Raw genomic sequence first — 13,466 nt, 5'->3', positions numbered from 1 at the left:
AAAGAATGTTGGAAGATTGCCAGGTGTCTGTTTGCTTTCAAATCAGTGATGATTTTGCATATATATATATAGTGAAAGGACAGATTCATTTTTTGAAAAGAAATATTCTCAAAGTTCTGGAGATGGAGAAGCAAGATGGCTCTTATGGAAGACTAAAGGAGAACCACTCCTGCTCCTCCTATTGCAGTTGCTTGGAGCCCCAAGAGCTATGACTCCTGATCCCCTGAGGTGGGTCTTTAGAATGCAGATCTTGTTCTACTCTCTGGAATCCACTTTCTAACAAGATCCCCAGGTGATTCTGGCCCATAATTTGAGATGGGCTGCTAGACTTGGTAAAACCAACTGATCTTAGAAAGAAGTTTGAGTGGTTCAGGCAATATGTGGAAATTTGTAGGGATGTTTTAATAAATTCTTTATTTTTCTTTGTTTTCCTCTGACATCTCAAGAGATACTTAGATCTCTGCCTTAAATGCAAATGACATATATCTGTGACACTATTTCTGGAGCTGATAACACTGACCACATGTGAGAGGGTTACACATCATAATCTTTGAGGCAGAGCTAATTTTGCTTATTTTTTACATTGTTGCCAAAAATAAAGACAAATTTCCCCAAAAGTTTTTTACCTTCTGCACTTTTTAAAAAGCCCAAGTCCCCAAAGCACCATTTTTCATCTATTCCGCAAACCTTCACTTCTGTCTGCCAGTATAGGCTGGGGATGCCCTCAGTGAGGGCACCAGAAAGGGTTCCTCACCTGCATCCTTGCTTCAGCTACTTAGGTGTTATCATTCAGGTGAGGGGTATGCAGATGCCCAATTTTACTATCTCGAATTCCTCTGGCTGGACTGTTCCAGATTCTATTTTTTCTTCCTCTAGAGATTCTAGTGGGCAACAAAAGTGAACAATAAAAACAGAATTAGGGAAGCAATGGCTACATCCAGGAGCACAGCATTTCTTTTCAGTGGCCCATGAACCCAGTGATTTGTAAGACTGGGTCTGATCTTGGTGTCACTGGCCCTCCTTTTAAGAACAAAATCCATCTGGGGAACGTGTAGCTGGCACCCAGCTCTAGAGGCAACATGTCACAGAGTTCTGTGTACTCGATGTAAGCTGATACCCTACTCAGTTATTTTCCTTAAAATATCACCAAGCCTGATCATAGTCTGCTGCTGCCCTATGGATAAGTATAAAGGAAACACTCTCTTACTATCAAGGCAAACTTGTGCCATGAATAAAGTGTACTGTGGCCCTTCCCCATCTTCCCTCCAGCCATACTTCTTACTTCCTTTCCTGAGACTCCGTGTCTCTGTTCTCCATAATAACTCATGATTCACACCCAAATTAGCATCTTTATCCTCAAAATGCACATTTATATTTCATATCGGCATGCTTTAAAAAGGTTTTGCCTGCAGCAATATAGAGGCACAACTTTACACATTTTCCCAAGAGCTGGACAATTCATCACTAAGCAGACACCTTCAAATTAGCCTCTAGCCAAGTACCGGTGCCAGCTCTGCTCAATAGAGCTTTGGAAGGTATTTCTGTATGAGTGAGTAGTTATCTTTGTTCCACCTCTCAGGAAGAAATAGGTTTTCCTGTCTGGACAAGAGATTCTGTCATGTTAAGAGGCTTTGGGAGGTGACGGACCTAAGATTGAGTTTTCCATAACACTCACTAGCTATGTAAACTGGGGAAGGTCATTTAACCTTTCTGAGCCCAAGTTCTATGTGTATAACATGGCATTGATATCATCTCTCTACATGGTTGTTTTGAAATGCTAATACATGCATATTAAATGGAAATACTTTTCAGACTATAAAGCACTGTCTTATTTTGTACCCAACTTGTCATCACTGTTCTCTGTCTGCTCACAGTGTCCAGCTTCCAAGACTTCTCTAGCATTTCTAGAAGTAACAGGAGGTGCCTTGTGTGTGCTCAGGTATGAGTCCATGGTCCTCTTTGATAGTAATCCCATTGTTCTGCTCTGTCACACCTATGCCTCTACAGCAAGCACAGTGTTTTCTTCCCTGTGCCACCCAGCATCTGGCAGCCCTGCTCAGAACTCTCTCTCTGCTTCACCAGGTATAGTCCTTGCTGATGGCTGCCCTTAACCCTCTGAACTACACAGCCATGTGGAGGGGAAGATTACTCTCTTCCCTTGTGTCCCAAGGCAGTATGCCTTGGTCTAAAGTGTGTGACTATATAGAAACAGCCATTATTATTATTATTGTTGTTGTTGTTAAAGTAAAATACACATAGCACAAAATTTGTCATTTTCACCATTTTAAAGTATACAATTTAGTGGCATTACGTACATTCACAATGTTGCCCAATCATCACCACTATCTAGTTCCAGAACTTTTCCATCACCCTAGCATGAAATTTCCATACTGGTTAGCCACTAATCTGTTTTCTGCCTCTATGGATTCACTTATTCTGCATATGTCATATAAATGGAATTATACAATATGTGGCTTTTGGCATCTGGCTTCTTGCACATAGCATAGTTATCAAGGTTGCCCTTTTTCATGTGGTGTTCTTTCTCTCCCTAAGACTAGGCTTGCACCAGCCAACTTGGCTAAGGGTGGGTTTGAATAGTCATTACTATCATGCCTTGTTCAGGATTCCTGGTGACTTTCAGTCATAAGCCCTCACCTGCTTCCTTCCTCCTTAGCATGAGACTTGTCCCCTCTATAAATATATTTCTGTGAAGCTACTCTAGTCCCAGCATGTCCAGGAGTATATAAACACCAGCCATGAATAACTGAACACCTCATTCCCAGCAGTTTCTCAAACTTAAACCACCAGTTTGCCAACCATGTCCACATATTCTTGAACCTGAAAAGTCCAAGAAATGTTAAAGTTGAGATACCCACTAGAGTGACACAATAGCATGATGTTATACTTTGTGTTAACAAAAGCGAGGGTGTTGTTAAGAATCACACTTCCTTTAGCATTGGAGCACTATTTTGCTTTCTGTGAATCCTAAGATGTTTCAAATACCTTGCTAAGTGAAAGACACAATTGCATTTCTCTAGAATCTTTCATGGACTAGTTCTCTATACATGAGTATGCATTATGCTTTTACTTTCCATTTCCCTGACTTGGAAGTAGTCTTATGTGAATCCCATTCAATATAATTCTCATACCTCTGCTGGTGTGGCTCTATTTACGTGTGTGGTCTCTTGAGGAAACCTTTAATAAACACTTAAAATAATATATATATTTTTTCTAATTTATAGTGGACATAAAGAAACTGAACAAATGGAGAAATGCAGAATTCTTAGCTAATCCTTTGTCATATTACATTATTTATTTGGGAAATTTCAAGCCACCGGTTTTACCATAGTGTTCCCTTCTGTCTAAGAAATTCAGAGTGTGATGGAATTTTGTCCTGTGTTTCTTTTTAAAAATTGTAAAATTAAAAATTTTTAAATGGACTAATGTAAATTTTTATGTATTTCTTTTTCTTTCATAACTACTGTTATTATAGTTAAATTTTACATTTAACATCAGCCTGTATAGTATAGTAACCAGACATAGAGGCAACAATCATAAAAGAATATGAATACTAGGGAAGAAAATAAACTCTTTAATATTTCATAAATAGGGTCAGAGTTTTATCATCCAAAATTATCATTTTATCTATAAACATTCCCTATAGTTCAAATGTGTTCTTGAACCTTCCTAACTTGTGTCCATTTCTCAGTATGCTATATACAATTAGCCATTTAGAGGTTTCATATTTTAACATTTTAAAAAACTTTTGTTTTCATACTATTGTGTAGGTGGCTTTGGCATTTTTTAGACAAGATTTACATTACATCCTTGTATGACCCCTTCACACTTTTCTCTGCATCCAGGATATACCTGAATGTATTTGTGTCCATGATTTTTGATTGCTGATGCCAAATTAGTTTATGTAACTCAAAAGCTTCATTTAGGTTGCGCCTTTCCAGGCAAGCTGCAGATCATGGGAAAGAAGTAGCCAATGTGAACTCACCAGCATAAAGGAATGAAGACAAATTTGGGATCATGTCTCATAAATAGGTTAGGGTCTGTTGTACCTACCCGAATCCCAATATCTACCTGCCAATACTCCCCTCTCTTTCCTGTTTCTAAATGTTGCTTTAGATAAATGCTTTTCTAACCAAAATGAAACAGGATGGTATTTAAGTCAACCATGAAAATAAGCACTGAGATATGTGCCTCCCACCTGAAAGAAATTGGGAAAGGATGGATCTGAATCAGGCAGGAGAGACCAGATGCAATCAGTTTCCCAAAGTCTCTGTCTACCCAAAGGAGACATCTAGACACACTTCCCCAGGATCCTTCAGAATGCAGAAGATTCTGGGAGGCAAGGATTGAGCTGGGTTCCCAAATCTTCAATAAAATGTGATTTTGTACAATAGGAGCCAGAGGAGGGAGGAGAATGGCAAAACCAAACCATACTCTTCAAGTTCCAATAAATGGGATGGTGACTGAGTATTTTTATTATATAGATTTTATTTCTTAGAGCAGCTTTAGGTTTTCAGCAAAATTGAGCAGAAAGTTCAAAGAGTGTCTACAGACTGGGCATTTTCTGGTCCTCTCTCATGCACACCACCTCTACCTCTAGAATTCTAGAGCAATCTGGATTTACATGCAAGGCAGGAAACACACCAGACTGAGGGTTGGAGCAGACCTAGAGTAATTCATTGACCCAGCGAAGACTTGTCACCTCAACTGGTCCAACATGGAAGCCCTACATGGTAGTGGAGAGCACAAAATTGGTATTTTGTATCCCTGGGAACTGCCAAGCTACATTTCACCACTACAGCTATGTCCTGCTTTAAACAAACCTGATTCTATATTTAAAATCTGATTTACACCAGAGGTTAATTGAGAGAGATCCATCTTTCCACTATTTTCACAAGATAGGTTCTTCACCTTCTCTAAAGACTAAAGTCATTCAAAAACTTCCCAAAGCCTCTGTTCCAGGCAGTCCATTCTCCACATTATCTCTCAGAAATATCACCTGAAACGTGCTGGATTCTGGGCGTTTCTCCAGCCTGAAATCATTTTTCTTGGCCATTTTGGTGTTTCCACACTGTTGACCACTTAGTTAATCAATTGATATGTATCAAGCATCTATCATTAGCAGAACTCTATAACATTTACCCCCAAGCCTGATAACTTCTTATGAGTTCATCTTATCTCCACAAATAGACTAAACTCCTTAAAGGCAGGACTATGTCTCTTTTTAAATACTACACATTACCCAGCACAGTACTAGTGCCTAATTCAATGAATTTTACAAAATGATTCTTAACTAACTTTACAAAGATATTCACTGGTTGATTTCTTTACAGAGAAAGTTCTCTAAGTATCCTCAATGTATGGGTCAATGTACACACAAATATGTTCTTGATAACATACTTATTATGTGAAGACAGGTATATGTCACTACAGAATCACTAGATTTTTAAAAGGAACATTTTTTAAAAATAAGGACTAGCTTCCTTTGTCAAATATTAATTGAGTGTAAAGGCTTGGGCAGATTTCTGGGCTCTCTGTTCTGTTTCATTGATCTATATGCCTGTTCTTGTGCTAGAACCAGGCTGTTTTGATTACAGTGTCATTGTAGTATAACTTGATATCTGGTATTGTGATCCCTCTTTGTTCTTCTTTCTCAAGATCATTGCAGCTATTAGAGGTCTTTTTGGGTTCCATATAAATTTTTGGAGTATTGTTCTAGATCTGTGAAATATGCCATTGGTATTTTAATGGGGATTGCAATGAATTTATAGATTGCTTTGGGTAGTATTGTCAGTTTAATGATTTTAATTCTACCAATCCATGAACATAGTATATTCTTCCCATTGTTTATATCTTTTTCTATCTCTTTCTTTCAGCATCCTGTGGTTTTCCTAGTACAAGTTTTTTACCTTCTTGGTTAAGTTTATTCCTAAGTATCTTAATTTTTTTGTTGTTGCAATGGTAAGTGGGATTTTTAGTTTCCCTTTTTGAGAGTTCACAGTTGGTGTATAAAAATGTCATGAATTTCTGGGTGTTAATATTGTATCCTGCTACATTGCTGAATTCATTTATTAAATATAGTAGTTTTTGATGGAATCTTTAGGGTTTTCTCTTTACAATATCATGCCCTCTGTGAATAATGACAGTTTTACTTCTTCTTTTCCCATTTGAATGCCTTTTATTGTTTCTTCTTGTCTCATTGCTGTGGCTAAGACTTCCAGTACTACAGTGAATAAGAGTGGGGAAAGTGGACACCCCTGTCTTGTTCCTGTTCATAGGGGAAATGGTTTTAGTTTTTGCCCATTGAGTATGATGTTGGCTGTAGGTTTGTCATATATGGCCTTTATTATGTTGAGTTATGATCCCTCTATTCTAACTTTGCTAAGAATGTTTGTGACTTTGAGCATTTTTTCATATGTTTCTTGGCCATTTGTATGTCCTCCTTGGAGAAGTGTCTATTTTGGTCTTTTGCCCATTTTTTAATTGAATAGTTTGTCTTTTTTTTCTTAAGTTGTATGAGTTCTTTATATATTTTGGAAATTAACCCCTTATCAGATGTATCATTGGCAAATATGTTCTCTCATACAGTGGGCTCCCTTTTTGTTTTGTTGATGGTTTCTTTTGCTGTGCAGAAGCTTTTTATTTTAATGCAGTCCTATTTGTTTATTTTCTCTTTTATTTTCCTTGCCTCACGAAACGTATTGGCAAATATATTCCTATGAGAGATGCCTGAGATTTTGCTGCCTATGTTTTCTTCTAGGATTTTTATGGCTTCACGGCTTACATTTAAGCCTTTTATCCATTTTGAGTTTATTCTTGTGTATGGTGTGAGTTGGCAGGTTAGCTTCATTCTTTTGCATGTACCTGTCCAATTTTCCCAACACCATTTATTGAAAAGCCTGTTTTTATGCCATTATACGCTCTTCCCAGCAGCACAATTTACAATAGCTAAGATCTGGAAACAGCCCAAGTGTCCATCAGTAGATGAGTGGATAAAAACACTGTGGTACATTTACATCATGGAATGCTATATAGCTGTAAAAAAGAAGGAGCTCTTATCCTTTGGGCCAGCATGGATGGAACTGGAAAGTATTATGCTAACTGACATAAGCCAGTCAGAGAAAGACAAGTATAACATGATCTCACTCATGTGGAATCTAATGAACAGAATACACTGATGAACAAAATAGGTCCAAAGACACAGAAACATGGAACAGACTGACAATTTTCAGAGGGAAAGCAGGGGTGAGGGCATGGGTATGGGGGAGAGATTAATCAAAGAACTTATATGCATATATGTGTAACCCCTGGACACACACAATAGTGTGGAGAAGGCCTGGGGGTGCAGGGGCAGATGCTAAGTGGAGGGGGTCAATATGGGGAAAACAGGGACATCTGTAATTCAACAATAAAGATAAATTAAAAAATAATAATAAACTAGTTTGATGCCACAAAGGTTATTACCTTTGGAAATCTTGACAAATTCTAGGTAAGTGAGGAGCAGGAAAACATTGCAGGCCTATGCAATCAACACTGATCCTTATATTTGTCTGTAGGCTTCTTGGAAAGCTTTTAGACTGAGATTCAGGCAAAGAAGGAAGTGAACTTGTAGCAGCAATTTTCTCTAGAGATAATTCTTTGACCAAACTAAAGTGTTAGATGGGCATCTGAGAACAAATTTAGTGTGCTCAGTGTTAAGACAGCTTGTCCTACTAACACTTTTCACATAACAAGAAAATCTTGATGGAAAAAAAAGAAAGAAAATCTTGAAAGGTGATATCATTCTCAGTTCCTTGTGTGTCCTTGAGGTGCTGATGTGTCTCGTCACCACAGGGTACAGTTTATAGTGGCCTACGATAATCCAGTTTTGGAGGTCTCTGTGTCTTTGATCAGCAGACAAAAAATTCAGGCTCAGGATTCTGACTCTGCAAAACAGAGAATCATGTACTCTAGAAACTTGAAACTAACATATCTAAGCAAACTGCCAGAGGTCTGAAGTGTCAAGTTAAAATGACACAATTAATGGCATCGTTGGTGAAAAGATTATTAACCATTTAGTTTTCTGTTCTTAACTCCAGTCGAGCATTTGCCAAAAGAATTAAACTGGTTGGACTTTAAATCAAATCTTGAAAGCATAAGTGTATTTCCCAAGCAGTGTGGAAAGGAAGAGAGAAAGTACTTAAGCATGACCTTCATTTCTAGTGCATCCCTTGGCTTGTACTACTCAATACCTTTCAAAGTAATACCTTGATGTGGTACATTCTCGTCTTCCTTAAATTTTAAAAATTTCCTAAAAAGTAACTCTTTCTCCCAGTGCCTGTCACGCACCAAAGGGTGAGTGAGAGGGTAAACTTTTTCTAAAAGACAGGTTTCTCAGCTCACACCAGACAAGCTACCAAAGACACACAGCAAGATGTTTTGTTATGTTTGTTTCACCCCCACGTTTATTTTCTTCCCTGTAGCTACCTCATCCTTGAACTCCCAACTCCAGCAGCTCCAGCAGCTCCAGCAACTCCAGCAGCAGCCGCCGCCGAGCAGCCACGCGCAGGCGCCCCCACAGCCCCAGCCGCTGCAGCCCCAGCCCCAGCCCCAGCCGGCCCCGCCCCAGCAGCCGCCACCCGCCTCCCAGCAGCTGCCAGCTCTGCCAGCGCAGCCCCAGCAGCCTCAATCCCACCCTCACCCCCAGAACCAACCATCTCCAAGTCAGCAGAGGGCAAGCCCCCCGCAGAAACTCAGTCAGTCTCCAGGACATGGCCTTCCGCCGCCGCCGCTCACGCCACCCAATCCTCTGCAGGTATGCTCTCTGCCCTGACCCATAAACACAGAGGACCTTTCCATGGGGTTGTGCCTTCCCCAGAGGCAGAAGGCCAGCAAAACTTAGCATCCAGTCCTGCAGCCTCTAATTCAAACTGATCTATTAGACATAGGAAGAGGAAGCAAATAGCAGGCAACTGGGGATGCATGTGAAGGGAACAAATAGAACCCCATTGATGTTACTCTCCAAAGGATAAATGTTATCTGCTTCCTCTTGTGAGAGGCCAGCACTGTAAGTGCATTTGTAGCCTGTAATAATTCCATTTTATGATTCTTTTTGAAGGCAGCAAAGATAGCATCCAATTAAAATTATTACTAGCACAGTTTTGTAGCCCCACGGAGAACTGTATCTCCTGTCCATGAGGCATGGTGGTTATTTCTCTATATTATGAATACAACAGTGTCTTACCTTAAGTACTTTGTGCTCTTTTGTTTCTATTTTTCTGAAGATTCTCTGAGTTTAGGAGGGTAAAGAAATTTAGCCCCAGTCTTATGTCCCAGATTCCAACCATCAGTCCATGGACTAACAAGTATTCTAGATTCATATCGAGAGCCTCAATGAATATTCATTATAAAGATTATAAAAAATAGTAAGGCTTCCATATATTTACTTTATTACTGTGAAGCTTGAGGGCATCCAAAATAGATATTTCAGGCTAATCATGAATGCTCATCTTTAATCTACTATCAGTGAAGAACAATGGAGAAGAGAATCCAGGAATATATAACTTTGTAGTTCAGAAAACCATTCTTAACTTAGAGGCCTTTAAAATAAATTAGCTTCAAAACATGATGACTGAGATGTCAACACATCAGATCCAGAAATTCATAGCTCGGTTTTAGGCTTACATAATGATGTTTTCCCCAGTGAGGTTTCAGATGATTTGGTACTTTTATAGTGCAGTGACAAAGTCTGGCAGAGTGGGTAGCCTGTGCACTCATTTCAAATGCCAATTTCCCCCCTGCTTGATGGTGAGGCATATAGTCCTCCTACCCTAGGATGACAATAGCCATTGCATTCTTAGAGCCCCAATAGGAAAGTATACTAAGTCACAGTAAATCAGTACACAGACAGAAAGGCAAGTAAATTAGAGACTTAGTGTTTTAGAACCAACTTTGTTATGTTTGTTATTTTAGAACCAACATTTTTTCCTATGAACTTGGTTTCTCAGTGGTGGCCCAAAGTTTTCCTGGAAATGAAAATGTTTGGGAGAGACGAATAATTGTGTTTTCTCTGGCATTGGGTCATGGTTACTTTCAATTTGAACATTTTCTTGAGTCAGATTTGAAGATGTATTTTTTAAAATACCATAAGTATGAGACAATGTAACTCCTTTTACATAGGACTGAAATGACAGTTTTAAAAGTCTTCACTGTACACTTGACATCTAACTAGACAATAGATATAATCAAATTTACAAGTTGCATGATTATAGCCATCCTAATGTTTTCAGCATTTGAAATTCAACCCTATTATCGCAAAGAATGAATTTAATACTTTTTAAGAGCAGTTAAATTAGATATACCTGTATACACCATGTGATTAAACACTTCCTCTTTCCAAGCCATCAAAATAAGTGAAATTACCAAAGAACAAAACCTGCCCCACTCTGAGAGAAAGGATTACTCATCTTTGTCTCTTGTTGTTGTTTATAGTCCAGTAGTCCTTACAGCTTCATGAAAGCCTTGAGTTCTGTGGACATAGGCCTCTTCTGAACACTTATAGCTTATACATCTCTCTATCAGCCAGTGAAAGCCAAGTGAAGACAACCCATTTGAATGGCTGTTGATAGAGCTTTAGAAGAGGTGACCACTCAGCCTCACAAAAATAAGTTGTATTAGGAGAATTTCCAAAAGTTTTCTTCATGGTTTGCCATGGAAATCCAGGGGCTATTTTGTTTTGTAACAAATTAAGGCTCAGAGCCTCAATTCTTTCTTTATAACCTAGAGAGAATACTCTAATTTTTTACTGTTAGAGTTTTAACTTATAAACTTAATAAACAGAGTTGTAAGATAGTACTCTAACTTCTTCTGTGGATCTAATGGATAACAACCAAAATAGTGATTTGGTAAAATATTTAAAAGTATTACCAAGTAATTAGGAGCTAATTTTGAATAGATCTATATCAGTAGGAATAAAAGGTTTTTCCTTTACTATAGGTATGTGTAAAGGAAATGGAAAATTCCATGATTTTGAAATACTGTTTTTGAAATATGTTTTGTAGAACATGGAATATTTAAACTTTTTAAAAAGAAAACTATTTAAAAGTAACTGCAAATGTAATGATCTTTCTGAACTAGAATAAAGTGTTTTTGTTTGAAGATTATCAAGGGAATAAAGATAAACTAAAGTCAAATATGACAGCTTAAATTCTATTTAATTTTTTAATTTTCATGTGTGCTTTATCTTTTTACATTATTCAAAATCTGCCTGAGAAATATTAGTTTAGAATTATGCAAATTAGATTGTCAAGGAAAGCCAGTAATTCAGATTTTTTTGTTAAAAAAAAAAACTTTGAAAGATAACAATTACTTCTGACACTGCACAGATGCCATGTCTTCAGGAAAATACAAATGGAAGTGGCTTGTGTAGGTATATTTAGGTGAGGTCATTTTGAGAGATGAAAAAAAATGTATAATAATACTGGCAGGTTACTCTAGATGAAGATTCTCCAAATAGTTCTCATCAGGTTTTCCCATAATATTTCAGTATAATTATTTTCACTCTTTAATTCAATTCCATGAAATAAATTGCATGTACAAAACCAGATTGCTGATTGCTATTTCAAGACAACTTCAAGTTTAAAGTATTACTTCAGAGAAGATCAGATAGGGGACTAACTTCATTAACTATTTTTGATCACTCAGGGTTAAAGGAGAGCTGTAGATTCTCTGTTGAGACTCAAGACCTGCCTACCTCATCTATATTTGGAAAATTCTCCAAATATGTATCATAAACACAAAGATTTTCAGGGCCCAGGCAGTAAGTATAACTGAGTAAAGCAGATTTGGGTATAAAACCCAAAGTCAAATTTTGAAAATAGTGTGAGACAAGCAAAATGCATCTGTGAGCTGAATTTGGATTCCAGGATGGTTACAAACCCATACTTCTATTTTTGCTGTAGTTTATCAGCTACAGGATGTGTCAGAATTTAAAACTAGAGTGTGTTGGGTAGAAGCAGGTCAGAAACATAAATTGAAGCAACTAAGTTTGAGGAAGTGTGGGGGGTATAGCTTAATCCTTCCTGGGTGGAAAAAGCAATGTACAATTTAAATTTCAATATATAATTTTTATCTGGATAAAGACCCCATAAGCATAAGAATGGTGAAATAGATATCTCCTTTTCATGACCTTTGAGATGGCTTTTTTTCAGACTGTTCCTTGGAAAATTCCAAACATTATATAAAAAGCCCTAATGTGTGCATGTTCCTTCCTGGGTGATCTGGAGATGAGGTGGACATGATTGGAACCTAGTCATGCTGCCATGGGAAGGGGGAACTTGAGGGTTTAAGGCCTCATTCTAGTTCTGACCTGCTTCCAACTAGCTTACAAGTTTGAACAAGTCACATTGGTTCTTTGGACTTCGTTTGCCTCACCTGTTAAATATATAGGCTATATGATTTTTAAAATCCTTTTCAGATCTATGAATCTATGATCTAAATGTTAGCAGGCCTGTAGAATTTTATTGCTATTGAAAACCTGATGGTCTTAAAGATTCTGTGAGTTTTCTTCAAGGTGAGGTTAATTTCTTCCCACTCAGCTGGGTGGCAGAGTGGAAACAGAGTGGGAACAAACATAAGTGGGATAATGATAGCAGAAGCAGATTTTATCCTAACAATGGAGTCCAAACTAAAGTCAAGTTTTTATCCTTAGAGAGTCACCACTATAAGTTGTGGTAGCAGATTGCTTTTCCACAACTATACATTAAAGAAGCTTAAGAAACCAAATGCTGCATTAACCGTAGCCTTTTGCATACCATCTTCCATGGCAGGAAGAAGGATAATCCTTTCCTTTTCTTGTACTGAACATTTTAATAAACAACAGAGGGAGAGAGGGCTCAGTGGAAGCCTCTAAGAGAGAGAAAGCTATTTGTGCTTGTAGGAGGAACGAGGAGCATGGTTACCTCCTCTGTGGTGAAGTTGCTCAAGAGAGTGTAAAATTGTTTCTGACTAATGTAAAGGTCTTGCTACCACTCAGGCATCCAAGAGTAAACTATCTGAATTTCACCTCTGTCATGCGGTAGTCACAGCCTCCTTCCTGATCTTCTCATTTGGGACGTTTTCTCACTGGCAAACTTTCAGTACTAAGCTCCAAGGTGGATGAGTGATAGAGAGGCTGGTACGTGATCACTTTTTAAAACTAAGAGCCCAAATCCTTCAGAAGTAGTTAGGCCTAGACCTACATGACTTTCATCCTTTTTAAAGCAAATGTCTCTAATCATGGCTGCTCCTTTTAGAAAAGACCAGTGTCCTGGGCCAACCCTTTCTCCCCCCAGAAGTTTGTCTTAATCAATTTAACATGATATTAGTCAAAGCTTTATGACTCTAAGTTTTGTCATCTATAAAAGGAAGGGGTAAAATTAAATATTTTTACAATTTCTTCCATTCTATTCGGACTTTTATGTTACAAACCC

General features: G+C 38.0%; 1 protein-coding gene across 1 annotated transcript in view; it reads left to right on the top strand.

Moving 5' to 3' along the window:
* The window catches only part of POU6F2 (POU class 6 homeobox 2), a 540,059-nt gene that overhangs the window by 409,284 nt on the left and 117,309 nt on the right, over positions 1-13,466 (top strand). Inside the window, exon 5 of the mRNA XM_087821402.1 lies at positions 8,481-8,812. Coding sequence (XP_087677528.1) covers positions 8,481-8,812 — 332 coding nt within the window. The remainder of the gene's footprint in view (positions 1-8,480; positions 8,813-13,466) is intronic.

This window comes from Miniopterus natalensis, chromosome 10 (genome assembly GCF_054644295.1).
Source record: "Miniopterus natalensis isolate mMinNat1 chromosome 10, mMinNat1.hap1, whole genome shotgun sequence".
Classification (NCBI taxonomy): domain Eukaryota; kingdom Metazoa; phylum Chordata; class Mammalia; order Chiroptera; family Miniopteridae; genus Miniopterus; species Miniopterus natalensis.
This window is presented reverse-complemented; position numbering and strand designations above follow the sequence as displayed.